We start from the raw sequence: 26,860 nt of genomic DNA on the forward strand, positions 1-26,860 counted from the left end.
AATTTAGGGGTTGCCGTGTATGGTTGCATTTGCTGTCCTTCACTGATGGTTTCGGGGAATTGAAGCTCTGACAGAGAGCGGAAGAAACACAGAGAGAGAGAGAGACAGAGAGAGAGAGGTGCCGATGGGAAGACAGCGCAGGGGAGAGGTATGGGTGATGGATTTCAAAAGTGGGAAAGTGGGTTTTGTCTTCTCGGTTTTTACTGAATTCGAGGGTTGTTGTGTACAGTTTCATTTGCTGTCCTTGAATGAGGGTTTCGGGGGGATGGAGACTCTGATAGAGAGCGGAAGAAAGAGAGAGAGAGAGAGAGAGATGACGATGGAAAGAGAGCGAAGGGGAGAGGTATGAGTCATGGATTTCAGAAGTGGGAGAGTGGGGATGGTCAGAGAAAACCATACGGGTTATCCGGATCTACCGCTGCATGCCTGGATTTCGACAGATAAGTGCTTTTTAAATTTTTTTTTTTTTTTATCAGCTTAGATTGTCACGTTTCTGCCTTTTTGTTGTGGATTATTTTCGAATTTTTTAATGTGTTAGGTTAGATTTTGGGCGAATAATCAGAGATATTAATTTCCCTTATTAGTTTTCTTTTCTCTCATTTTGCACATTCATCTCCATCAAACCCTAGAAATCGTTTCGTTTTTTGGGTATCCGGATGGCTCCTCCTTATTTCTCCCTGCTCTTTGCTTCCCCGAACCCTAGAATCCTCTCCATTTCCCCTGAACGAGAAATCCGAAACCCACAGCCCAAAACTCACTCATACGTCGCCCCTCTCCTTGGTTTGCCACTTTCCTCATCAATGGTTCGTTCTCTCCATTCGATTCAATTTCGGTGAGTTCTTTCTCTGCTCTTGGGGATTTTAGGGGATTTTATTCTCTTCCTGGTTGCTCTGATAGAAAATCATGATTGCCTGATTTTTTTTATTACGACAGTATACTTTCTCTCTCACTCGATCTACTTTTAAGTGATTGAAAATTGGGTTAGTCATTTTCCATGGTTCGAATTGAAATGCAGCTGAATCTGTCTCCCTTCGGCAGTGTTTTGGCGAATCCGTTTGTGTTCAATGGTGATTTGAGCGAGGGCAGTGAGAGCTCTGGGGTTTCGTTTTTGGTCCCCTATTAAGGGGGTGCGATGGATTTGTCAAAGGTCGGCGAGAAGATTCTGAGCTCCTTTAGGTGTGCCAGATTGCTCGGCCTTCTTCCTTCTGCTTCTGATCGCCCGAGGTGTTTGAAATTTCAGTTTTTGCACGTAATGCTGCTCTTAAGCCCTCAAATTCGATGCGTTTCGTGTTTAGTTGTGTGAAATTTGATTGTGTCGGAGTAAAATCGAGTTGAAATTGCATAATTAGATCTTATAATTTGAAATGTTTGTTCCAAGTGTTTGTAATTTGCTTTATATACTGAATAACAGTTTGGTTTGGGTGATTATCTGCGGTTTCGTGTTAATTAAGAAGAAGGTTAAGTTTAATAAGTATCATTTTAAGAGCAATGCTTATTTATCTGGCAGTGGTAGATAGTTAATTCATTGTTAAGTAGGGAATGAAAATGTTGTGCTAACTGCGAAATTTAGCTGATTGGTGCAGGGTTAACATAAACGTTTATTTTCTATCCTAAATGTATTCACGTGTTGTTTACCTAATATATGGAAGCAGACATCGTGGTCAAAAAGTGGAGGAGATAGAAGAAGAATTCTATGAAGAGTTGCTACTGTGTAATTAATTTTTTTTTTTAATACATTTTCATTTGGATTTTCACAAAACATAACACATGAGTAAGTATGTTGGTTTTTTATTTTAGTTGTAGAAATTAACAAACATATATTACATACCTTTTCAGGTGATGACATCGACAGTGTTGAAATCATGGACATGGGGTTGTGGTTTGTCAACTATTTCCAGGCCAATAGTTTATAACTATTGCCCATCTGTTCTGTTGAGGTATTTTTCAATTTTTTTGTTGTTTAAATTTATATGTTATTCATCTTTTGTGAGCATTCGTTCCAGGATTTTACGAAATTCTTAAAATTTTATTTAATTGAATTTATGGTCGTTCGGTAATTTTTTTATTTCCAGAATCCTCTAATCCTATTGATGCAACGAGTCGTAGGGGAGCCACGAGTTCACCGAAGCTTTCAAATTTTGCCCACTCATTCATTGTAATCTCCCTTTTTCTCCCTCTCTCCCTCTCTCCCTCTCCCCTGTTTTTCTATCCTATGGCATTTGGGTTTTCCCCTATTTCTCTTTCTGTTGATCTAATTTGAGGTGAAGTTTGAATTTTGGTTGAATTGGAATGTGGTTTAATGGGTTTCCTTTCGGTTGTCGATTCGACTTTGGTAGGATTGGCATGTGGTTTTTCAAGCTTTTGCAACCACTTTGGGTCTGGCAAAGGTAATAGTCTTACTCTTCATTCCATAAGCTTCATTTTGTATGCCCAAAAAAATTTGGAATGGAAAACATGATGGGAGTTTTAGGAAATGCCCATGTTCTGTAATTTTCCCCATTTGTTGTTTTTTGCAATTTCTTTGATGATATTAGCCATATAAGCATGTTTTCCTCTCTTCATTACATTCCGAATCTTTAAAATCCTTGCTGATTCGTGTAATTTCTCATATATGTTTCTATGTTTGTTTGATCTTGGTTTCTAGGTTATTATCTTAATCGACAAGATGCAAAACGAGGAGTCAATCATCACCGAGCTCTACATCCCGAGAAAATGGTATTCAATCGAATCTAATCGGTGAACGTATACATGAGAGTTAACATCGTTGTTTATTTGCAAATACTACTGCTGACCTTATCCACGAACCATTTTAACATAATAGGTTCTATTTGGATGATTAGAGTTTTGAACCTTTTCTTTCCCCCAATTCCACATGAACTGAGTTTTATTGCTGAACAGACCTTGGTAAATATTTATAGCCAACTAAAAGTGTTTTCTTTTGATTATTTTCAAATATATTTTTTAGCCAATTGACAACCCTAAAAGATTTACTTACACACACATCAAATCTGTGTTTCATAAATATACCGAAGATGTAATGCTAGATATTTTTTTTATAGTTTCTTTTGCTCTATTCTATGCTGGATAATACTGTTTTTCTGTATATTGTAGATCATTAAAATTCTGCCATGTTTGTGAAATTGAGATTTTTAAATCGAAGAACTTAACAAAGAAAATTGTACATATTTTTTTGGATAAATAATATTATCCACGTCTCATGTTATATAAAAAAAATTTAAAGTACTCTCTCTCTGTGCATGAATTTGAAACTTTTTATATTTTATAGAAAGAGAGACAATACAATTGCGTTTTATTGTTAGAGAAAGATGTGTCATTCTGGATTTGCTTAAAAATGCTTAAATAATTTGTTGTTGTGCAAACAAGTCCATTGTGGGTATGAAGGGAATGTGTGAATATCTCTTACATTAATGACTTTTATCATTTCCAGAACAATGTGATTTCACTCGATTGAACCAAATTGATTTGTTATTTTCCCATTTGAAGTTGAAGAGTCGGATTGGTGGGAATCAATTTAGAGGCACTTATCGTCTTCTAACTGGGTCAGCTGCAAATCACTACCAACGAATAACTGCGTCATTGTCTTCTTTCTTTGCTTATGAGCTTTTGGGGTAAAAGGAGTCATCTGCTTCTAGGATTTCGGGGCTATATTTGTGCGTTCGTCCAAGGATTTGGTATAATTCCCCTTTTTTAATTTATTTTTTTGAAATTCTTGATGGATATTTCTATTGTTTTCTTCGATTATTTAATTGGATTTTGTTTTTTATCTTTGCCATTTTTGTTTTCGCTTTTAATTTTTTATGTTAAAAGATGTCGTATTGTGTTTTCGTACCAAGTTATCCTTATTTGTATCTCTCACCAAAATATATACATGTAAAATCGAAGGAGACTGTAGTGTAACTCATTATAAAGTGACAAGCCCTATATACATTGATGCAATAAAATATAAACGATATCAATCCCTTGCAAATAAATGTTATTATGTTAACAAAAGTAACTTCAATTCTTAATCGTTAGTTCAATTACGTTTTTTCCATTCTATCTAGAATCTTAAATAGGGAATTTCATGTGTCTTAACAAATAATTCCTGGAGTTTTATTAAATTGTTTCATCTAATGTATCTAATATTTTAATAATTGCTTATTCCTTTTGTTTGGTTAAAGTTTTGTTCCATTTGTTTTCTGTATTGCCTAGCATGTTGTTCCATCGCATCAAAGAGAGCTTCTTTAAGCTTGGGTTTCTTGGCAGTGGCTTTCTCCATTGACCTCTACACCTGCGTCTCTCCTCGCTTTCCCACTTCCTCCGGTGCAATCTCTTTTTCTTTCTAATCTCTTTTGAGTTTCTTTCAATATGTCACTTTATATAATTTATTCATGCCTGTTGTGGATAATAGCTTGAAAATTTGTATGTATTGCATGAGCTGACTAATACTTTGTAGTGCACCTTTCTATGCAAATTATTCATGCCTGTTGAGGATAATAGTTCCAAAACCCGTAGCGAAGTGCGGACAATTTTTCTAGTAACTTAATAAAGATACTGCTTTCTCAAACTGTAAAGATGCTGCCGTTACACTACATATATCTAGTTGCTCCTATTGCCAACTCATCAACCCTCTATTATATTATTCGTTTTCTGTGGTACAAGATTCTCTTTAAATTTATGAGTTCCAGTGTTCATCGGAAAAATGACTTGTATAATACGAATAGACTGTTATGCTGGTGTTTCGTGCTAATAAAACTAAAACATGTGTTTTTGTCCCAATTTTTTAATGAATATCCCCAAATTTAGTAGTCCATCCATTTCATTCTATTCCAATATAATCTTAGGTGCCAACCGTGCATGGATTTTAAGGAGCAGACCCATGGGAAGAGGGAAAACAAGTCTTCCACTTTGACTTCACGTTATCAAACCAATAATTAATCCACCCAAATTAGGGTGTTTTGCTATTGTCTTTTGTCCCACGTTCGATCGTTTCTTTTTCTCCTCTCCTCCTAGCCACTATTTAGAGGCTTTGGGGGAGCGAGAAGAGACACCAAGAGAAACAATTCTCTTAACTCAGGAGGAGAGAACTCTTAGACCTACTTCAACTCTTAGAGTAAAACTTAAATTTTAGGTTCTAAACTTATCCCAACTTGCTCCAACCCTTCGGGCAAATATAAGTTAAAACTCAAAACTCATTTATGGGTCAAATTTAGCTCAGGATTGTCCCATGGGTTAGTGGGGCTGGCTCACCGTATATGCATATTTTTTTTCAGTTTTATATTTATAAATTCATTTAATCCAACGGTTAAGATCTAATTTGATGAAATCTAACGGTAAAAATATATATATAACGGTCCAAATTTAAATCCAACGGCTAAAGTAATTAAAAAAAAAAATTTCTTTTATGTGTTTCATTTTCTTTCACAATGTTTCACGAGTTTCATGGTGTCGGTTAGTGATTTTTTAATATTTGTCGGAATCTAAATATTTTTAGGTTAACATGTTCATAAAATTAAATTAGAATAATCTACATAATTTTTTTTCTTTTAAAAAAGTTACTTTAATAAAAAAAAAGCCTAAATTTATTCTTTAATAATATAGGCTAAAATTTTAATCTAGAATGGTTGGAGCAAAAAAACTGTTTTTGGGTTAAAATCTAAATTTTCTGAGTTAAACATTTTAGGTTTTAACCAAGGGTTGGAGATGGTCTTAGTAATATTTTTCTCTCTTAGTTTAGCCTCTAGGGTATCATCTTTGCCCTAGGAGGAGACTACTAAGATGAATGGGGGTTTGATCTCTATGTATGTAGGCAAGCTAGCCAGGCTAGATGCAACCGAATCCAACCTTTGGTGACGCTCTTGTGCGTGGTTCATGGGAATGAGACGGTGATACGAAATTTGTTAATTCCGTTAGGTATGATCCTAATCGAATTCCTTTATATTATTTGAATATACAGCCAACATCATCCAAATCAGCTGTCTCTCTTATGGAATCCGAGCATCTTTTCTCCAAAGACTTCATAGCACATTTACCTATCTGAAAAGGAAATAAGTATGTAAGCAAAGTGATAACAGTGAGTAAAAGGGAATCTGGGAAACCTGACTGATGATGACTACTGCGGACGTACCTTCTCGTGCCTGATCTCTTCTAAAGTAGCCAGAAGTTGTATTATTGTTTCCATTCACTCACTCTCTCTGTAGCAACGTATACAACGTACGTAGCCCTAGAAAGGATTGGCATACCGATTACAATGTAGGTAGCCACTATTACTTCTATTAAACACAAGAATGATACAATTGGATCTTTGGGGTCAATCGGTTTCTATGACTGACACGAACTCGGAGGCGACTCTTTGATTCCTACTCGGGGCAAAAGAGGTGCAATCGCTAAAATAGATATCAATCTCATTCTATAATGAATGGTGGTGGTGGAAGAATCTCATTTTATAATGAATGGTGGTGGTGGAAGAAATTCGAATCATGATGAAGTGATCAACCCTATATTTGCATTTCAACTTGTTTATCGTACTCGTGTTTCCCTAAATTTTAATATTAATCTGTCGTTTCATATCTGATGGTTTTTAGCATGATGCTAGTTGCCTCCCCACTTCTATGGTATGCATCCTGGTAGAATGCCTTTGCCTCCTGATATGGAAGAGGAGCCTGTGTATGTAAATGCCAAGCAGTACCATGGTATTTTGAGAAGAAGACAGTCACGTGCTAAAGCTGAGCTTGAAAAGAAACTTATAAAAGCTCGAAAGGTAAATGATTTCAATTCTTTCGTTCTTCAAACTCATGGGGAGTTGGGTACAAGAAACCAGCAAGGATGAAATATGGAGTTTAATGAATATTTGTTCTCTATGTCTAATTTCTGAAGAAAACCCATCAATACAGCTTTAATTAAATTAAATAAGTAAACTAATCATGCCAAGTAGTATGACGTGTAGGGTGACTTGTGAATATAGGATCAACTGGTAGCAAGTATGAGCTTGAAATCGAAGGTCTAAGGTGGATTAACTAGTAGCAAATTTGATAAAGTTATACAATATTGGAAGTTAGAAATATGGAAATATCTAAAGAAACACTGTAACTCTGGAGATGTATTATCAGAAATATTGGTAAATGTTGGTAAGTAGCAGTCATTTCTGACTCGTCTTCACTGGTGTCGTTTTTTTTTTTGGTATGCAAATTGGTGATATCAATGTAATGTTGGCGATATGCTGAATGAAAATGTCTTTCATTCCATGTTCATATTAGCATATACTTTTTACAACCATATTGGTGGATCTATCGATTTTTTCACTCCCGGACACATGCTTTAGGCTTAAATTTGGGTGGTAAAGCCTTGACGATATGTGGTGGTTCCTTTAGGTTTTATGTTCATACATCAGTAACTACTTGATCTGCTTCTTCTGCTTAGTAATTTGTCCTTTAGGGCCTGTTTGACATATGATTTTATTGTCACTGTACAGCCATATCTTCATGAGTCTCGACACCTGCATGCATTAAAGAGGGCAAGGGGGTGTGGAGGTCGCTTCCTTAATACAAAGAAACAAGATGATAATGACGAAAATTCCTCACTAGAAAAAGGCATGAATTTGGATGGAAACCATTCAGCTGAATCTGCCAAATCTGGTTTTGAGAGCTGTCCAAATACCAGCAATGGGAATTTTGATTCCTCAAATGTCCAGCAAGACAGGTCAGGTCAATGGCTCAGGACACACAGCCACCACACACACTCTAATGGTAATGGCCCATCATCAGCATACCCTTCCACGTTTGGTGACAGCAAGGAAAGTGTGTTCCTGGGTCAACAGAGGGAAAACATGCAGTTGAATGGGTCATCTCGCGGCGCCATCCCCAGTAAATGAGATCCCTCTACGAGGTTTGGGTCCCCTCTTGACAGGGTTTCAGTTCATGTGGCAAACCGTTTTTATCAGTTGTCCATCTTCTTGTATTACATAGAGGCTTGTATCTTGCAGGAGATGCTCAAGGCGTGCAGAGTCTCTCTTGGAGGAAACCCAGCTGCGCAATGTCAGTATCCGGCAACTCATTCTTGGCTTTGGTCACTTTGTAATTATTGGGGGTGGGGCGGAAGGAGATGGTGGTGGAGTTCATGTCGTCTTGAGCCTGCCATCGCTTGCACTCACTCCTGTTGTAGAAACAGTAACAACAGGCATCCGTTGGGAACTTAAAACCAGAAAATTAGTTGTGAATGTGTAGATTCTAAACACTGCAGGTATTTTGATTTTCGAAAGTGTGTGGTGACTTGGGTTTCGGACGAAATTTAGGGGTGTGGTGACTCTTGAAAAGCCCATTTCCCATCCCTGGAGGGGAGAATTTGATCTGTGTTTCTAAATGTAGCTATAATTATGTTTTATGTTTTGATTACTATCTGGTTTTCTTAACAGTCCAACTACTTTTTGAGGCACTACTGGGTTTGATTATTGTTTAGTTTTTAGTTTTTATTTTTTATTTTTTATAATACTCCAGTTTAATTGTGCAAAAACCAAACTTGTTTCCACAATTTTGAACGAGGATGTGAATAGGGGGAGCTGGGGTGTTTTGAGTAAATTTAGCTTTAGGATGTTTGTTGTGACTTGTGAGTAAATTAAGTAGAGTCGTAACCAAAAGAGGAAAAGAATACATTAAGTTTTCGTATAAATATTTTTCCATTTTGCAAAATGATGATTTTGCAAACTATTCTGGTCTATGGAAAGATAGCAAACTGACTTATCTTATATCATGAACGACGTATTGAGAAACGTATAAATTTCTGGTTATGACAAGGTTACATGGTATTAATTTATACGAAAAAATAAAGAATGTTTAAGATTGAAAATAAAAAAGGGAACTTTAACAAAAAGTTTTCGGTACTGTTCATTTTAACGAAAAATCACATTTTTACACTAAAAAGTCAATCCTGGTACTATTTACTTTACCCTTTATTTTATCCTTATTGTTAAAACTCAAAGCTTTCAAATTATTTTCATTAGTTTTCCTAATAAAAAACCTAATAGTTTTGGAAATCAGATATCAGAACCCAAAAATTTCCTATGAAAATGTAGAATTAAAAAGAATTTTGGAAACAAGGCATGAGAAAACAAAAGGCTTTCTAGATCTCAATGAAGGCCAGCCCAAAGTGAAATATCTGGAAGGCAGTGGACCACGTGATTACCAATTTACCAGTCCAAACAAAGCTGAAACCCTGGCGCACATCTTGCAATCTAAAACCTCCCTTCCTCCTTCCCTTCCCCGCCTTCTCTCTCTCGATCGAAGTACAACTGTCTGTCTGTAAAAGCAGCTAGAGATGTCCCAATGATGAACAATTTAGTAATCTGAGGAGCATGCATGAAATTACAATTAAAAAGATTGGTGCTCCCTTTTCTGCAGAGGTTGAGGAGCCAATTCTTAATTGCTTTCCTGCTCGCCAGGTTGAAACCAGGCTTTCCTGAGGGATTTTCTTTCACCATATTTTGGTTTTTAGAAACATTGATTCATATATGCTTAATTTGTTTGAGGTTTTTCAATTTTCTAGTTTTAATATTTTCTTGTTTTTATGTTTTTTATTTTTTGGGCTTGTTAAGCAAATTAGTTGTTCTTTGTTCATCCATTGTGCTTGTAGCTAGAAACCAAGAAGATGATTGGTTTAGGATTAGTGAGTTTGATACAAGTAGGAACCAAATTGCTGAGAGAAAGTAATGCTTATTTGGATTGGTGAAAGTTATGAATCATGGAAGTCATAAATAAAAACTAATGTTTTTGCGTCACTTGTGAAGTTTAGCTCACTTCCCTTATTCCATAATGTATATTATATTGTTTAAAAGGCGATTCCAATCCAACAATGCTTCCCGTTTTGCAAGAGTAAAAAAATGAATGATTTTTCGGATGCAGTCTTACCTTTTTTTTTTTTTTTTTTTTTTTTTTTTTATTAACAAAAAAACTGTTTTTACAACTCAAATCTATGATATTTTGGTCATAAAATGAGCAATCTTTTAGACTTGATCGTTGACATTAATCAAAATTAGTAATGTCTCGATATTTTTGTTATTAGGTCCACAAAGCGGTTCGGGCCAGATAGGCATAGGTTCAAACACCTTGCATTCCTAAACTTGGCCAAGAATGTGGTATGTCTAATCTGGTCATATAGACCCCCAATTTCTTGTAATTGTGATTGATTTGAGCTGAAAACACAAATTGGATGGTAATGTTCTCACTTAGGTTCCTTTGACAAGCCACATTAACGAGAGTGAATATGATCTCTTATGCATTCAAGTTTGAATCTTCATCCTCATAGTTTAGATTAGTTTAAAATAAAATATCGTTTGTCTAAAACAAAGAAATATATTGAAAGATTTCAACCTTCACATTTTAAGTCAAATTGGGAGGATGGTAATATTGTCATTTGCAAGATTTAGCTGTTGTATACACCAAGAGGTAGATAATTAAGGCCTGGTTTGGTATTGTTGTGCTTTGAAAAAAAACTGCTTCTGCTGTGCTGTGAGAATAAGCAGCTGTGAAATAAAGCAGCAAAGTGTTTGGTAAACTTTTTTGTAAAAGTGCTTTTGAAAAAAATAAACAGTATTATAGTGTTTGGTAAACTTTTATGTAAAACAGATGTGAAAAAAAAGCCAGTTTTTCAAAGCTGGGTTTTGCAGCTTCTTGTTTTTGGCTTTTTTTCACGCAAAACTGTGAAAAAAAGCTGAAGCTGAATGTTTACCAAACACAAAAACAGCTCCCAGCTTTTTTTGATACCAGCTTTTTTCAGAATCACCTCAGTACCAAACCAGGCATAAAGATTTGTAAGCTAAATCCACAGGAGGAGAGACAAAAATTAATTAACCACTTAAAACTTGTTGCTAACAAATTCGACTGCAATCGATATTGCAATCACAAAAACGAACCCCATGCAAATAAGAAAAAAGGAAAATGCATCCAAGTATATAATTAACATTAATCAAGATGGTGTAAGTATTGATTCTTTTTGTTCCAAGTAATTAAAACACAATAGACTAGTTTAATTTACAGTGGCCTGACTTCCCCTGCAGGTTCTTCCAATGATCGAACAATTAGAGCTTCGCTTGTTCTTGCAATTGCTCCTGTTCAAGCAACCGTAATTTACATCAGAAGCGCGCTACCAAGAAAAGGAATGGTAAGAGTAGGAGAACGAAACATAAACGCAAGCAAGCACCGGGTTAGAAGGCAGTTTTGAGTCAAATTAAATCAAATAAAACTGATCTGCATGATCCCAATCTTTGTGTGAATATGTCCACTGCATGATGCAGAATGAAGTAGAGATTAAAGTGCATCTTCGGAACAATTGAAGTGGCGCTGACCTCTGTCACGAAGAATGCATGGAAACCGTATGGAACTCTGTGTGGCAATTCCACAACTGCAACGGGCTCTGGTGACATTGTCTTTGCATCAACTACATGAATTGCTGATTTTCTGCATGATCAAAATGCAAGTTTAGATTGCAGTCTGTCCTCAAGAAGATTGAACTTCATATGCACGTCACTGCATAACCGCTGGTAACACCGGTTTACTCAGCTTCAAAAGCATGAGCACGGAGAGGTATAAAGAAACTTATAACATGGTTTATAAGAGATATCCAGCGAAAAAAAAAAGAAAAAGAATAGTCTGAGAAATGAAAATAGTACCCAATGTTCTCGTCGTGAACAAAGAGTATTAAGTAGCCACCATCTTCTTCAGAAGTAACGCCAGGAATACGAGGAACAAAAATAGCCTCAGAACCAAATCTGCCAGGTCCCAGGTCATAGAGGCCTTGGACATTTCCTCCAACCTCAATCTGTGTTTTTCCAACCTGTGGTTCAGCATGCAGATCAAACTTGGCTACTCCCGTAACCTTGCCAATGTTGTCCAGTACGGTTCCGTACACATAACGCTGCTTCCTGATTTCACATAAGTTAATTGATGAAAATAAGTAAACATGAATGTTACACTAGCTTTCGAAAATGATGGTAACGGTACCAAATGTGAAGATATGGTGCCGTGCCACAGGAGGGGGAGAGAGAGAGAGAGCACACAGAAGAAACAGAGAACATGAAAGCTAATAGCCCATTTGATAACATTTTGCTATTAGTTTTTATGTTTGTGCTAGAGATAGAGGAGAAAGCTAAAAACTAAAAACAAAATGGTTATCGAACAGGCCCTAAAAGAACATTAGGCAGCTCCCAGGGACAGGATATGCATACCTGCCGGTGTAGCTCTCATTCACCCTGGGGAAATCTACAGCCGGTTCTGATAGTTTCTTTTGGGATGCTAGACCAGTTTTCAAGTTGAATCTCATCTCGTACCTGAAAATAATTAAAACAGTCAGAAGCACCATCTCTCAAGAAATCAAGTTAGCAACATCTGTCAAAATCTCTTACAGCTCATTTGTCAAGTTTTCAAGCTTTTCTTTGACAGACCCATTGCCCAAGTCCAAATCAAGATTCTCAAGGCGGCATGTGATTAAAACAACTTCGTCCCCCTCCTCCCAAGCATTAGCTACATAAAAGGGGAAAAAAAAGGGGAAACCATCAGCAAAAGCTTTAAGCATAGCTTAATCACGAACCATGCATGATCATAGATATAAGTTACACATTTGAGTAAATATCAAGTCATAAGTTGGTTATGTTCCGGGACTGAACAGGACTAACAGAGCCAATTTTTTTTTCTGTTTTCCGTACATGAATAGACAGACAATCACTTTGCTGACTGGTGAATCTATAAATTATGATTTACAGCAATCTAAACTACTGTCAGATTTCGATAAACAACATGGAGTTACATTTGTGCCATATTAACTATTCTTCCAAGTCAGTCAAGGCTATACCAGAATTTTGGCACATTGGTCAATCCAAAAAGGTCGTACTTTATATTCAGGAAAAGTTACCAAAAAGAATTATGGATGTAGTGGTTGATCAGTTAATCGTCAGTAGATGGTAATCGGAGAAGAACAATACTCTTCTAGTCAACATTTGATGCGAGTCAGTGATGCAGACAAACTTGAACTAGAACTTAATCAAAGTGGTCTAAAATAACTTCCGTAAGCCATGATCAGAAGGTCAGAAATTTTAGCTAGAGGAATTCAAGGATAATCTGGAACTGGAAGTTAGATCAGTACTACTCTATGAAACCAAGAAGAAAAACTGAATTAACAAAAAGATCAATAGAACAGAAAGAAAAATAATAAAAATTGTAGATGGCAGGCAGAATTTTTGCGGCCTGAATCAGACAGGCGGTATGGATAGGAAGGGAGCTGGTAGGCAGAAACCTACATAGAGCATATTGGTTTGAACCCAACTACAAATAGCAAGGAAAAAAAAAATAAAAAAACTGCCAAAACAGCAAGGATACAGGCCTCAATTGATACACCATAAAACAAATTTAAGATTTCAGGAAAAAAAAGGATGAAAGTCGCAACATTTTTTAGCATAAAGTGATCACGCTCCTCAGATGATAACCATTCTTAGTAATGCCTCAAAAGAAGGATAAAGGAATTGCAGCACTTCTTTAACAGTGTCTGCTGTGCTTCACCAATTAAATTTTAATAGCATGCAGGTATTTTAAGTATATAATACTTGTTTCAAAGACATTGTTTTGTTGCACTACAATAGGAAGCAAATATGCGCACCATTATGGAAAATGAAGCAATTTGGAAGCTCGAACCATCTGATTAGCAACTCATCCTTTGCATACCGTGGAAGTAAACCAAAGCGAGCTTTTTTTGTTTGATCAAATGTGAATATCAACTTTTTTTCCTTCACCATTTCCTGATAAAAAATGAAAAATAATATGTTAAATTTCATTTTAATGTGATTGTTTAATGCTCAGAATAATAATTGTTAAGTTATCCATTGATCCAAAACTTAATTGGAATAGAAGTGGGTAATGCCACTCAATGTCCATGAACCATTTGGGTCAACACTCGAACACAATGCCATATTGAGTTTAGTTGATTGAAAAAGCTTAAGCTTTTAGCAACAAGCCCAAGAATGCATAGAAAAAAACTAGTTGAAAATAATTTCAGACCTTTGGTTTGAAGATCAGGGGGAGATCCATGAAAATTGCATAGTTCTCAGTAATTGCAAAATCATGCATCATGACGGGGTCTGGTATGGTTATCGGTACAAGGGTCATGCATGAAACCATCCTTCGAAATAACTCTATAAGTGACATATGGCGGAGTAGGTGAATAGCCAAATGTAAACATCTCACCTGCATTATGTACTTCATAAGTTGACAGGAAAATCTCCTTATAAGGCCGGAGAAGTACCTTTTTATGAGAATGTACTTACCGGTGAATGGGTCAACCTTTGGATGAGCAGTGAAGGAATGTGTCAATCTCTTATCATAATCCAGCAAGCCAACCGTTTGCAGATCTCCATCTTCCAAAACTTTGAGGACATCTGCATAATGCAAAACGAACAATTTCATTTACAAACTAAAAATAAACAAGAGTACCAATATGTTTGAGTCCCGCAGAGATATACGAGGCAACACAAATTGTTTCTATTTCATTGCTAATGCAACATAAGCAACTTCAGTTCCACTGAAACAGAAGAAAAAAAAGTACCAATATGTCTTAGTCCCGGAAATATATAGGAGGCGATACAAAGGTTTCCATTTCAAGGCCTTTTCTTTTTCTCAACCACAAAAACCAGACATCTATATTGCATCAAAAGAAGTAGTGCAATCCAAGAACAAGTAATCTCTTCATCCCAAAGGATCCTCGAATTGATTGAAATTGAAAAGTATATGCAAGAAAATGGGTGAGTTCTGCTTACAAGGTTTATCCCCCTCGTGAAGAGCTAGAAGCTTCCCATGGTGATATATGAGAGCCGTGTTACCTGGAAATGTAGAAAACAGTTAGTTATGTTCACTGCTTTCTTAGGCAAGTAAAAGGACACGATTTCTTCATTCACCAGGATTTCAAGGATAAAATTTAAGAGGCATGAAAATTTCATAAATGATAACATGTAAATTTTACTTCAATCAAGGTGCAAGGAAGAAAAATATGAAATACTTAAAACTTTCACAACCGGACGTGTGTCCATGCATACTAAATTGTGGTGTATGGATTTAAAATCCTATACAAATATCAGTAACCAAAGGCATTAAAGCCAAGAAGTTGTTGCAGTTCTGACATTAACTTTAAAACAGGATAATGCATGGAAAACTGCTTTCAAAATTGTACAGAAAATAAAAATCGTTGCAGTTAAAAAAACATTTCGCACAAGAACACCTTACCAGTCCCAAAACCATAAGACATGTCTAATATTTTCAGTTTTGCTCTTAGCATTTGCAAGTTCGTCATGAATAAGCCGAGAAATCCCTTAAGGTCTCCAATCTGGAAATGACACATTGAGGAACGTAAGAAAGGAATCTCCCAACTAACGTGTTTGGCACAAGCGTAAACCAAATTGCAAGATGTACCTTCATAAATTTAGAACCTCCAAAATATTGTTCTTGCTTAAGACGTGAAGTCCTTACGTAGCGGGAGACATAAGTTGCTTTTCCATCTTTGATGCGCATACCATGAACCATACTGCAAAATGTTAACAATAACATGTATACCTTTACTTGCTTTGTCCAATTTATAATTAAACCAAGGAATTATCATAACTTTTAACAATAAAAAAGAGCAATAGCTGTAAATCTTAACGCTGAGCCGTAAAATGAATCACTGAATGCAGTACCAGAAATGAAGGTGCATAAACAATCAACGCGTACATGCTGGAAAACAGATGCATATTTCACCAAATGCACCGAGAAACAGTTCTCCGAAAAGACTACCTCGAGAAAGCAAGCAAGCAAATAGAAAGTGGAGAACCCGACGAAGATAAGGAGTAATTAGGGAGTAATGAAGCACAACTAGCCACATTTTACAATAGCAAGAAAAAACAGTCGTACTGAATCCTTAACAGAAGATACTCTTCCAATATTCCCCAACACTGATTCAGTGACTTTACCAATTCGGCCAACGACACGAATACTGAACAGAAGCAATTTAAGCTATTTATGGCTTATCTCAATTTTAGCATGGAAATTGAATTCAATAACATAATTACCCTACAAACAAATTGTTCAGAAAACTTGAATTCAAAATATAAATATTGATGTGAAAAATGGAAGAAAAAAACAGGGGAATCACTCACCCATCTCCATCAAACCTGCAAGGATAGCAATAAAGAACATCAGCACAAAATACAGATGACTAATCTCTGAAACATTATTTCCAACAACTAACAGAGGCATACCAGTGATATCCAGCAACTGGTGCAAACTTTGGGTTGGGCCCCACCCTGACAAACTCTCCATTTAAGCACTCCTGCAGTTCATACATGGCATGTCATTGGCATGACAATTGGCAATTGAGAGAGAGAGAGAGTGTGAGAGAGAGAGAGAGGTACAGGAAGATGGCCGATGACTGGGAGGTTGGTGGTGGGAGGAGTTTCATCAGCCACCGGAGCAAAGTTGCCGGCGAGGTAGCGGTGAGGCCGAGAAGAGTTGTACATCCACTTCACAATCAGCTTCTCGATCAAGTCCACCACTTTTGAAGAAAAACCCTTGCTGGGTTTTGGGTTAGGGACCACCATGGCGTTGCTCTTGAGCTGCTGCTTCTCGTCGTTAACTTCGACCTCCGCCATTGTTGTCTGGTTTCTGATCCTCGGTCGAAGTCAGTGAGTCAGTGAGTCTGTAAGTCTGTGTGGTGGAAATGGAGGGAAGGGGGGTTGTTTATCGCGTCTTTTTGGTAATGGCAGTGCCACGTTTAACGTTTTGTCGTGGAATGTAGGAAAGAACAGAGTGCAGAGGCTGACATAACTTAATAAAGATACTGCTTTCTCAAACTGTAAAGATGCTGCCGTTACACTACATATATCTAGTTGCTCCTATTGCCAACTCATCAACCCTTTATTATATTATTCGTTTTCTGTGGTACAAGATTCTCTTTAAATTTATGAGTTCCAGTGTTCATCTCTGGTGTGCCCAAAATCCTTCTGCTCATCGGGAAAATGACTTGCATAATACGAATAGACTGTTATGCTGGTGTTTCGTGCTAATAAAACTAAAACATGTGTTTTTGTTCCAATTTTTTAATGAATATCCCCAAATTTAGTAGTCCATCCATTTCATTCTATTCCAATATAATCTTAGGTGCCAACCGTGCATGGATTTTAAGGAGCAGACCCATGGGAAGAGGGAAAACAAGTCTTCCACTTTGACTTCACGTTATCAAACCAATAATTAATCCACCCAAATTAGGGTGTTTTGCTATTGTCTTTTGTCCCACGTTCGATCGTTTCTTTTTCTCCTCTCCTCCTAGCCACTATTTAGAGGCTTTGGGGGAGCGAGAAGAGACACCAAGGGAAACAATTCTCTTAACTCAGGAGGAGAGAACTCTTAGACCTACTTCAACTCTTAGAGTAAAACTTAAATTTTAGGTTCTAATCTTACCCCAACTTGCTCCAACCCTTCTGGCAAATATAACTTAAAACTCAAAACTCATTTATGGGTCAAATTTAGCTCAGGATTGTCCCATGGGTTAGTGGGGCTGGCTCACCATATATTCATATTTTTTTCAGTTTTATATTTATAAATTCATTTAATCCAATGGTTAAGATCTAATTTGATGAAATCTAACGGTAAAAAAAATATATATAACGGTTCAAATTTAAATCCAACGGCTAAAGTAATTAAAAAAAAAAATTTCTTTTATGTGTTTCATATTCTTTCACAATGTTTCACGAGCTTCATGGTGTCGGTTAGTGATTTTTCAATATTTGTCGGAATCTAAATATTTTTAGGTTAACATGTTCATAAAATTAAATTAGAATAATCTACATAAATTTTTTCTTTTAAAAAAGTTGCTTTAATAAAAAAAAATAGCCTAAATTTATTCTTTAATAATATGGGCTAAAATTTTAATCTAGAATGGTTGGAGCAAAAAAATTGTTTTTGGGTAAAATCTAAATTTTCTGAGTTAAACATTTTAGGTTTTAACCAAGGGTTGGAGATGGTCTTAGTAATATTTTTCTCTCTTAGTTTAGCCTCTAGGGTATCATCTTTGCCCTAGGAGGAGACTACTAAGATGTATGGAGGTTTGATCTCTATGTATGTAGGCAAGCTAGCCAGGCTAGATGCAACCGAATCCAACCTTTGGTGACGCTCTTGTGCGTGGTTCATGGGAATGAGACGGCAATACGAAATTTGTTAATTCCGTTAGGTATGATCCTAATCGAATTCCTTTATATTATTTGAATATACAGCCAACATCATCCAAATCAGCTGTCTCTCTTATGGAATCCGAGCATCTTTTCTCCAAAGACTTCATAGCACATTTGCCTATCTGAAAAGGAAATAAGTATGTAAGCAAAGTGATAACAGTGAGTAAAAGGGAATCTGGGAAACCTGACTGATGATGACTACTGCGGACGTACCTTCTCGTGCCTGATCTCTTCTAAAGTAGCCAGAAGTTGTATTATTGTTTCCTCGTCATCGTCATTATCATCGTCATAAATAGATATAAATTCAGTTAATTCATTACGCAATAGGATAATAGACGGTGAGTGCAAGGCAATCCAACAAAAAACAGTAAACAAGAAGCACAACAACTATGTTTTACGTACCTCCTCTATGATTTACATCCCTCCTCTGGGGTATGTTCGGGTTCAGAAACCCAAGCGCCGACCTCCAAAACAAATTCTGAATTTCGTTGGTCGTCCCTAATCGTGATCTTACCCGAGCACAAGGTACAACCGATGTGACATTGATATATTTGATATCCAAAAAAACGTCTGTAAAGTAAATAATGATATAATAATTATTATGTTACCGTATGTATAGTGGTAAACCTAATACAATACAAAAGAGAGATGATAGACATCAAGCCACAAAAGAAAGACCAACTAAATAATTCTTCTTTCCTGCTATTGGAAATTTGGAATGAAAACTAGAGAAGTATCCATTCACTCACTCTCTCTGTAGCAACGTATACAACGTACGTAGCCCTAGAAAGGATTGGCATACCGATTACAATGTCGGTAGCCACTATTACTTCTATTAAACACAACAATGATACAATTGGATCTTTGGGGTCAATCGGTTTCTATGACTGACACGAACTCGGAGGCGACTCTTTGATTCCTACTCGGGGCAAAAGAGGTGCAATCGCTAAAATAGATATCAATCTCATTTTATAATGAATGGTGGTGGTGGAAGAAATTCGAATCATGATGAAGTGATCAACCCTATTTTTGCATTTCAACTTGTTTATCGTACTCGTGTTTCCCTAAATTTGATAAGGAGAAATTCGATCACAATGCTTTTCTTGATGTTATCATAGAAATCATGTTTCCCTAAAGTTGATCAACATGAATTCGATCATGATACTTTTCTTGATGTAAAGTAAAACCCTTTTCACGATTAGAGGCGTATATTTGGGTCTTTGATACGTATCGTCCCCCAGTATTGCAATTCTGTGATTAGCAAAAGATCCCTTCATATGCCTAGTTCATCTAACATATATTAATGCATTAAATAAAATTCAATGCTTCCGACTCTTCTGTTTCACATATTTCATGTTTCATTTTCCATCATGCATCATCCTCACTAGTTCAAAGAGAATTCTCTCTCAAATTATGAGTGTCTTGTGTTGAAATTATACGAACAAAATGTTTCTTTACATAAAAGTAGATTGTTGGCATTGAAATTGAATTCTTCCGTTTCAAACAAATAGACATTTGGAATATCTAGATTTTGTCCAACCACAAAGAACATGGTCTTCACCACAGTCGCGAAATGAAAGTTCTTCACATGAATCTTCATCTAATTCACAATATCAGCCAACTTTATGGAAATATGAAATTGAAAAGATTCATACCAATGAAATCTGTAACGACCGGTCCCCAATATTACGATTTTTATAATTTTAAAGTGTGAATTTACGAAAATGCCCTTTGAGGTAAAAACATTGACTTTTGTTGACCGCCTTGTCATGTCACGTAAGATCCATTTTCTTGGTGTATCCTGGTAGCACTCGTCGCTACGAACATGTGGACGCAAGCGGAATCGAATTTGGAGTTACGATGAGAATTTTACGAAACTACAAAGCCGAAGGGCAAAATAGTCAATTCACTATTCTAAATATTTGGATTAGATTTTTTAATTATTTTAATATTAATCTGTCACGTGGGGCCCACACCCCACTTCTCCTTCTTCCCTATGTCATCCCCTCCCTCGATTTCTGGGACTCTCGCGAAATCTCTCCCCTATCTTTATGCCATTCTTTCTCTCTGAGCTCTCATCCCTTAGCCCTCCCTCACATCCCTACTCCTTCTACAACCACCGAGGTCACCACCAACTCACCGGGACTACCATGATCTTCAACAATAAACAAGTAGGACGCCCAAGTTCCTTTCGCGACGATGGCTGCTACCATTGTTTCTCATTTCTCCGACGAGTTTTCTGGTGAACCTCGTACTCCCGACCTCAGTAAGAACTCGTATCACTTCGTTTCATTATGGTTTCCTATTTCTAGCTTGATTTCAACTCACACGCGAGTTTTGGGTAAGTTTTTACACAAAATCAACTCGGGATGTTAATTTCCAGATTTTCCGGCGAGGTCCAACGTCTTTCGAGCCATTTTCCGGTCAACTCCATCGACGGTCGAGAAAACTAAAGGTAAATTTTGACTCCTTGTTCTTTGGGCATCAATTTGGTATATTGAATGACTAGTTTTGGTTAAGTTTTGGGGATGATCAGAGCTTAGGAAGCTTCGACTTTCTTCTTCGTGGAATCCGGCCAACCCACAACCTGAAACCGGGTCAAACTCGACCTGCAACCCAAAACCGGCCTAACCCAGCTACTGGGCCCAATTCCATAACTTGGCCCAAACCCAGTCCAATGACCCGACCCATTAACCCAGTAACCCAGGCCCAACCCAGCAACTCAAAACCCAAATCCGACCCGACTCGGACCCAAGCCCAATTCCATGTTCGTGTGTGGAAGGCTGTCAGGGCCAGCGTGTTGAACACACGCGCTTCCACCGCTGTCCACGGGGCGTCGACGACTTTTCCGGCGACCTATCTCAACGCGTGGTTGAGCATTGCCGTCCGGGCCGCTGCCCTGTGGCGGCGCATGGGGGAACCCGATGTCCTTTCTTAGGTTTTTTGACGTGCTGAATCCGAATTCGCTGTCCGTTTTCCCAAATTTTATCGTTTTGGTAGAGTTTTATTAAATGATCTCCATTTGTGTTTAGGTGCATCGGTGGGAAGTGATACCCTCCTCGCTAGATCGAGCGGCTTCTGAGCAATGGAATACTGTGAGTGGACCCTTTCTTATATTGCATGCTTTTATAAAATATTAGGCTTGCATGCATTTCATATTTCATGAACTGAGAATATTTTATATTATGTTTTACAGATTTCTATATTTAAGGTCTACGGAGAATTTATGATTTACTTAAATTGCTTTTACGAAATATTTATGATTTATCGAATTTACGTTTTACGAAAGGTTATGAATTATTGGATTTTTATCGTAATTCTTTCACCTTATTCTTGATTAGTTGTATGCTCTGAACACGGTTCTACATTAGTATATTTCTTTCTAATTACATATTTTATTTGTATGCATGTTTAAAAATGGCTTCGTCATCCTCAGGTGTCGGCCAGCACGTGCCTATCCTAATATTTGGGCATATCGGGATCGGGGTGTGTAAAAATCAATCTGCTAAATATGTCATGGTGAGTTGCTTAGGGCTTTTTTGTTAACCCACAGTATTCTGGATTCAAACCTTTTCCCTTCGGTAAGTCTAAATTATAATAAAATGTCACTTGTGATAGAAAAATATATAAGCTTAGATATGCAGAAGAGAGAAATAAAATTATGATAAGGGTGTTATGATCATCACAAGCAAATGAAGTTGTGACATAAGAGAACTTTGTGGCCTTTTATGTCATAGAGATAGAATGGATAAGAGACAAAGCCTTGTTGGAATGGCAAGTAACGCCATATATATTTCACCAATTTTTTTCACTCCAAAACCAAACGAACCTCCCCATCCCTATACTTGTTCCCAAACACACCACTTCAATTATTAGGTGATGCCAAATACACGTACTCTTTACTTGTTCTTCACCCCCAAAAACCGAAATACACGCAAGCCCCACATCTCTTACCAGACCACAACCCATCTTACTTTCTCTCTCTTCCCGTTTTCCTACTGAAATACCTAATTGATCTAATTACTTCCTAACTTCCCTGACTTTACTCTTTACCTCTCCTCTCTCTTTGACATCATGATTATGCTTTGTTGCTTATGCCCATAATCATTTTCATTGGGACTTGGACATTTAGCTCCTCTCTGGATCTTTGTGTTCGGAGTCGGCGGACCCAAGAATCTAGACCACTCACAACCCCCATTAGCCTATTCTACTGGCCAGCTCACACACGAGTCCAAATCTCTCTCCCTTCCTTGAACAATCCGAATCTCTGAGTTCATTGGCTCTCTAGATCTAGAGAGGATCTCGATTCTATTTGGACAACATCATGTAGTACATAGTACAGTAGCAGTGATGATGGTGGAAATTAGAGTTAGAGAAATTATCAAGGGGTGAATGACATTTGGCATTAGCAAATGCTAGGTAGACCAAATTTGTAAACCAAAGAATGTGTCACCAATAAGAAATAACCACATTAATCAACACTTAAGTAATAATTCAATCATCAACAACCGTGTCATATGATTTAAAAAATTAATTAAAAAATTGATCTCCCTAGCATTAACCCCCATATTTAATCTAGAATGCTCTTTCTCATGGATTGACATTTTCCAATGAAATCACTATTTTGTTGTACTTTTAAGCGTAAGCGGAAGCGAATTCTAACAAAGTACCAAATATCAAAGTCATAGGCGAAAGCTAAAACAATCAACTCAAAAGAACATGAGAGATTAACGTGGTTCGGCGTAAAGTCTATGTCCATGGGCGAAGCACAATGAGGAATTTCATTGAACAAATGGAGATTACAAAATAGTGTTTTAACTCTCACAACTCAAACCCACAAATTACAAACCTTAAAATAAACAAGTAAAGAACCCAAAACAAATGGAGAATATTCTCCAAAAGTGTTCTCTAACTCACAAATTGATTTTCACCAAATTGCCAAATGAATGAGCCATGAGTTTTCCACACACTCATGATCCCAAACAGTGACCTCCACCCCAAAACCCAATACTAATGGTGACGGCACACAAAATAAACTTAACCCCAAGGTCCTATGTATAGGGCACAAGACTTAAGTTACAATGAGGATTCTAATCCTAATTGGAAGTAAATCCAAATCCTAATAATCAAATAGGTAATTAACTAAATCTATCCACCAAGCAAGGAATCCAACTAAGAAGTCAAATCCAAACTCAAATAGGACACCAAACGACATGTAGCACAAACTTAATTTTTGCATTATCCTAGTTTCGAGTCACAAAACCCAACATATTTCACATTAAAAGAAAAAAAAAACTTTTTTTTTCCTTGGGTGGTGCTATCCAAACATCATTTTTTACCTTTTACACACTTATGTTAATTTATGTCATTTGATCTTCTTCAATTCATTTGATCCAACAGCCGGAAATTGAGAAGAATGTGTAGGAGGTAAAAAAGAGGCATGTGTATAACAGTACCCTTTTTCTTTTGGTGACATTATTCTGCAGTTTTAAAAGCCTTGTTGGATGGCAACTAACGCCATATTTCCACGATGATCATGTATTACTGGTACAACGTATCAACACAAATTAAAGATTATTTATACATATTCAAATTATTCAAGTTTTGAAAAATTGGTTAGAATTTGGAGTCAAATCCAGTTTCAGTTGGAAAATGGGAGTACTGGTACTAATATTAATATAGGTTATGGGGAAGAAAAGAAGAATAAGAACGATTGAGTGCGTTTCTAAGGTTTATGACTGAAGTTCAAGAAGGCTGAATTGGTTCCAAAGTGAGATATGACTGAATGAGATGACTTCATTTGAAATTTGGACCCTCTCCGAACTTTAATGTCCGGATGAATGAGGATGATTTTCTTTGGAATTTGGATCTTCTTTAGGCTTTACTGTCCAAAGTCTAAGGATTATGAAATCTGGACCGTCCAAGAGAGAAAAAAAGAAATCTGCCCTTTGATTTGTGTGAGGTGGGTCAACGGAATGAGTAAAGGAGGCCGTCATACTCAATTTGAGTGGTCCAAATTTTTTACTCTTTGGGTTCCGGACAGTGAGGTATGAAGAAGATCCATGTCCCTTCATTTGGTCCAAAGTGAGATTAATTAATTAATTAATGACTTTTATAATTTGATTAAACTGCAGGACCAAGAGGAAACAGAAGAGGAGGAAGAAAGAAAGAGAGGATGGAAGGAAGATCAAAGATCGAAGAAAATGAGGGAGAAAATTAGGGATTTCGGTGTTGTCAAAGTTAATGAATCAAAGTAGGTCCAGACAAGGATTTTATTAGTGTCAAAATCTGACGAATTTCGGCTCAAATCTTTACCGCACATTACGTAAGTTAAAAAAAAGTTTTTCATACCTTATGATCAAAAGTCACAATGACAATGTTTTAAGGTTTATTTTAGATCGGTTTTGTAACTATTTCTTCTTCTCTTTTTTTTTTTTTTTTTTTTTTTTTTTTTTTAAGTTTTTGCTATTAATAACAGGGAGAAAAATGAAGGATAAAGTTGAATGAAGGTTGATAAGAGGAACGTGGAAGTATAATAAAAAAAAATGAAAACTAAAGATGAAAAACAAAAGAGAAATCAATAACATAAACTTAACAAAAACAAAGGTAAACAAGCTAATAAAGAGAGATTTTTCGGTGTACGAATAACACAGAGCAGTTGTGGTTTCTTCCCACTTAAATTATAATATTTTTATTTGCTTGTCCATTTATATTATAACATTTGTATTTGGTTTGAAGTATCTTGTCTTACTTTCCCTTACTATAGCCAGTTTATAGATATTTAATTCTCCTTCTTTGGTATCTAATCACTTATACATGCAGTCAAAAGTCACTAGCTTTGCTTCTCTTATGGCTTTCTTTGCCTCCTTCTTCGCTATCTTCTACTTCTCACAATTTTCATTGGTTCTATCATTTTATAAGGCTTTGCAACATTGCTTCTTAGCCTTAACCTTTTCATGTACCTCCTCATTCCACCACCAAGATTCCTTTTGATGTGGAGCAAAACCTTTGGATTCTCCTAGTACTCCTTTTGTAATTTTCAGATAAAATATCCACAAGATTGTCGATATTTCTGTTGAAAAAATTAAGGAATCTCACATTAGGCTAGCATTCCCATCTATATCCCAAAAGCATTGAGAATTTGGATGGAAACTTGAAAAAAAATTTCTAACCAATTATATTATTACATTTGATGTATCAAATCGTGTTCTCGGCGCGCTAACAAATCTCTCCGTAAACTCTACGCCTTAGTTAGTGCGTAGCCTCCTCCGTAAACTCTACGCCTTAGTTAGGCTACGCCCCTCCATTTGCCTCCACAATAATGGTGATGAAGGAGATTTCGGCACAACATATGGTAAAATGGTTTGACAACTTTTCCAGAGGACTTGACAAAGCTCTTAATTTAGATGAATTTCATAATGTTTTTGTTAATGCCAATGCTCTAGTCTTGGCACTCAAGGTGGGAACTGAATTAGATTTCCAAGTCCATATCATAATTTAGTTGAATGTCCGCGGGAGTTCCAACTAAAAGTGGATAAATACCTGCTATTAGCATCATCGTTCAACAATGCTAACTGCCAGATTATACCTAACACATCTACTAACTAAAAGGAAGATTACCATAACTTCCGCTTGCTCATATAGAAAAAGTGTTCCAAATATTGGGCCACTCTGACTTTTTAATCCGTATTCTTTCAATAATCATGACTCTTATGAATTTGACTTAACTATGACTTGTAATCAGTTATGTGTATCATCAGCTCTTGTTTGAAGTTTTGAAAATTACGCATTTATCTACAAGTTCACATTCACCAAACACGGTATTTGCGAAAAATCGACATACTGATACATGATGTTAAAAAGTTACTGTTATTATAACATGTGTTAGTTTATGATTTACTTTTAGAATATATCTCAAACGTTTTAATGGGTTTGATTAATTTCTTATTTGGGTTTTTATTTCCTAATTTTTTTTTTTGTCAAACAATAGATTTATTAGATTAGAGGGTCAACAGGGTTCGAACCCACGCCATGGTTGTAAGAACAACACTCTTCTCCACCACTGTGGTAAAGGGTCACTTGCTTATTTCCTAAATCTTTAATTGATGTTTATTTTGGCTTTTTATATTAGCATCCCACAAAATGTTGAATGCACTCCACATTAAAATTTAATATTAAATGATTTATTTACCCTACTATGCAATGACAATTTTGACCTTCTTAGCTTTAAAAAAAATTATTTCTAAATACACCCCAAATCAAAATCCCTCCGACCCTCCATTGTTGAACAAAACCCTAACTAATGAAACTACAAACATGTTGATTGAGAAAAATTATTTTTAACGAATGATACATGAAATCGATGTTTCGGAAGCTTCACATGAGGTAAGACTTCATATTCTTTATTGTTTTAGTGATTTTGACGACATCGTTATTCAAGCTTTTATGTTCGTATTCATCTTTTAGGGATCACAGGGATTACATGAAGAATTAAACACCTAAAATTACCACCAAATATTAAAAACAAACAACATGGGTTTTAATGGTGGAATTGAAAACAAGCCACATATGCTTTAAATCTCAGGCGGCATCTTTTGTCAAAATTCCAATTGGCATTTTTTGTCCAAA

General features: G+C 36.5%; 3 protein-coding genes and 2 long non-coding RNA genes across 13 annotated transcripts; 4 read left to right on the top strand and 1 right to left on the bottom strand.

Annotated features, from left to right (window-relative positions):
- Positions 1 to 5: 5 nt before the first annotated feature.
- Positions 6 to 3,786, top strand: LOC137748713 (uncharacterized). Of its 5 annotated transcripts, none has more exons than XM_088680031.1 (7): positions 35 to 832; positions 1,039 to 1,249; positions 1,837 to 1,937; positions 2,107 to 2,155; positions 2,337 to 2,387; positions 2,645 to 2,715; positions 3,505 to 3,640. In XM_088680031.1, the coding sequence occupies exons 2-7, from the start codon at positions 1,133 to 1,135 to the stop codon at positions 3,506 to 3,508; spliced, it is 393 nt and encodes a 130-aa protein (XP_088536157.1). In that variant the 5' UTR covers positions 35 to 832; positions 1,039 to 1,132; the 3' UTR covers positions 3,509 to 3,640. The 5 variants fall into 5 exon arrangements, with proteins under 5 accessions (XP_088536154.1, XP_088536157.1, XP_088536163.1 ...); XM_088680037.1 differs by having other exon boundaries at positions 70 to 148; positions 230 to 1,249; XM_088680047.1 differs by having other exon boundaries at positions 693 to 832; positions 1,016 to 1,249.
- A 482-nt stretch (positions 3,787 to 4,268) lies between these two features.
- Positions 4,269 to 8,430, top strand: LOC137748099 (nuclear transcription factor Y subunit A-7). Of its 3 annotated transcripts, none has more exons than XM_088680027.1 (4): positions 4,269 to 4,323; positions 6,596 to 6,760; positions 7,472 to 7,884; positions 7,982 to 8,430. In XM_088680027.1, the coding sequence occupies exons 2-3, from the start codon at positions 6,617 to 6,619 to the stop codon at positions 7,868 to 7,870; spliced, it is 543 nt and encodes a 180-aa protein (XP_088536153.1). In that variant the 5' UTR covers positions 4,269 to 4,323; positions 6,596 to 6,616; the 3' UTR covers positions 7,871 to 7,884; positions 7,982 to 8,430. The 3 variants fall into 3 exon arrangements, with proteins under 3 accessions (XP_088536153.1, XP_088536151.1, XP_088536148.1); XM_088680022.1 differs by having other exon boundaries at positions 4,282 to 4,323; positions 6,585 to 6,760; XM_088680025.1 differs by having other exon boundaries at positions 4,273 to 4,323; positions 6,585 to 6,760; positions 7,472 to 8,002.
- A 783-nt stretch (positions 8,431 to 9,213) lies between these two features.
- LOC148698327 (uncharacterized) lies at positions 9,214 to 12,433 on the top strand. The gene is made up of 2 exons (XR_015953481.1): positions 9,214 to 10,449; positions 10,798 to 12,433. It is a non-coding gene; the product is annotated as an uncharacterized LOC148698327 (long non-coding RNA).
- Positions 10,930 to 16,859, bottom strand: LOC137748596 (carotenoid 9,10(9',10')-cleavage dioxygenase 1-like). 3 transcript variants are annotated; one of them, XR_015953464.1, is made up of 14 exons: positions 16,418 to 16,859; positions 16,265 to 16,335; positions 16,163 to 16,177; positions 15,441 to 15,552; positions 15,255 to 15,354; positions 14,792 to 14,854; positions 14,303 to 14,413; positions 14,037 to 14,222; positions 13,639 to 13,777; positions 12,392 to 12,509; positions 12,215 to 12,316; positions 11,660 to 11,911; positions 11,336 to 11,447; positions 10,930 to 11,098 (listed from the first exon to the last, which is right to left on the bottom strand). XR_015953464.1 is itself a non-coding variant. In XM_088680020.1 (11 exons), the coding sequence occupies exons 5-11, from the start codon at positions 14,181 to 14,183 to the stop codon at positions 11,069 to 11,071; spliced, it is 900 nt and encodes a 299-aa protein (XP_088536146.1). In that variant the 5' UTR covers positions 14,184 to 14,222; positions 14,303 to 14,413; positions 14,792 to 14,854; positions 15,255 to 15,354; positions 15,441 to 15,552; the 3' UTR covers positions 10,930 to 11,068. The 3 variants fall into 3 exon arrangements, 2 of the variants coding, with proteins under 2 accessions (XP_088536146.1, XP_088536145.1); XM_088680020.1 differs by lacking the exons at positions 16,163 to 16,177; positions 16,265 to 16,335; positions 16,418 to 16,859; XM_088680019.1 differs by lacking the exons at positions 14,037 to 14,222; positions 14,303 to 14,413; positions 14,792 to 14,854; ... (3 more) ...; positions 16,265 to 16,335; positions 16,418 to 16,859.
- A 3,393-nt stretch (positions 16,860 to 20,252) lies between these two features.
- On the top strand, positions 20,253 to 24,645 carry LOC137746767 (uncharacterized). The gene is made up of 5 exons (XR_011069908.2): positions 20,253 to 20,498; positions 20,616 to 20,687; positions 21,265 to 21,327; positions 21,669 to 21,751; positions 24,367 to 24,645. It is a non-coding gene; the product is annotated as an uncharacterized LOC137746767 (long non-coding RNA).
- Positions 24,646 to 26,860: the final 2,215 nt, after the last annotated feature.

This window comes from Pyrus communis, chromosome 2, assembly GCF_041283825.1.
Source record: "Pyrus communis isolate YQ-2024b chromosome 2, ASM4128382v1, whole genome shotgun sequence".
Taxonomy (NCBI): Eukaryota; Viridiplantae; Streptophyta; class Magnoliopsida; order Rosales; family Rosaceae; genus Pyrus; species Pyrus communis.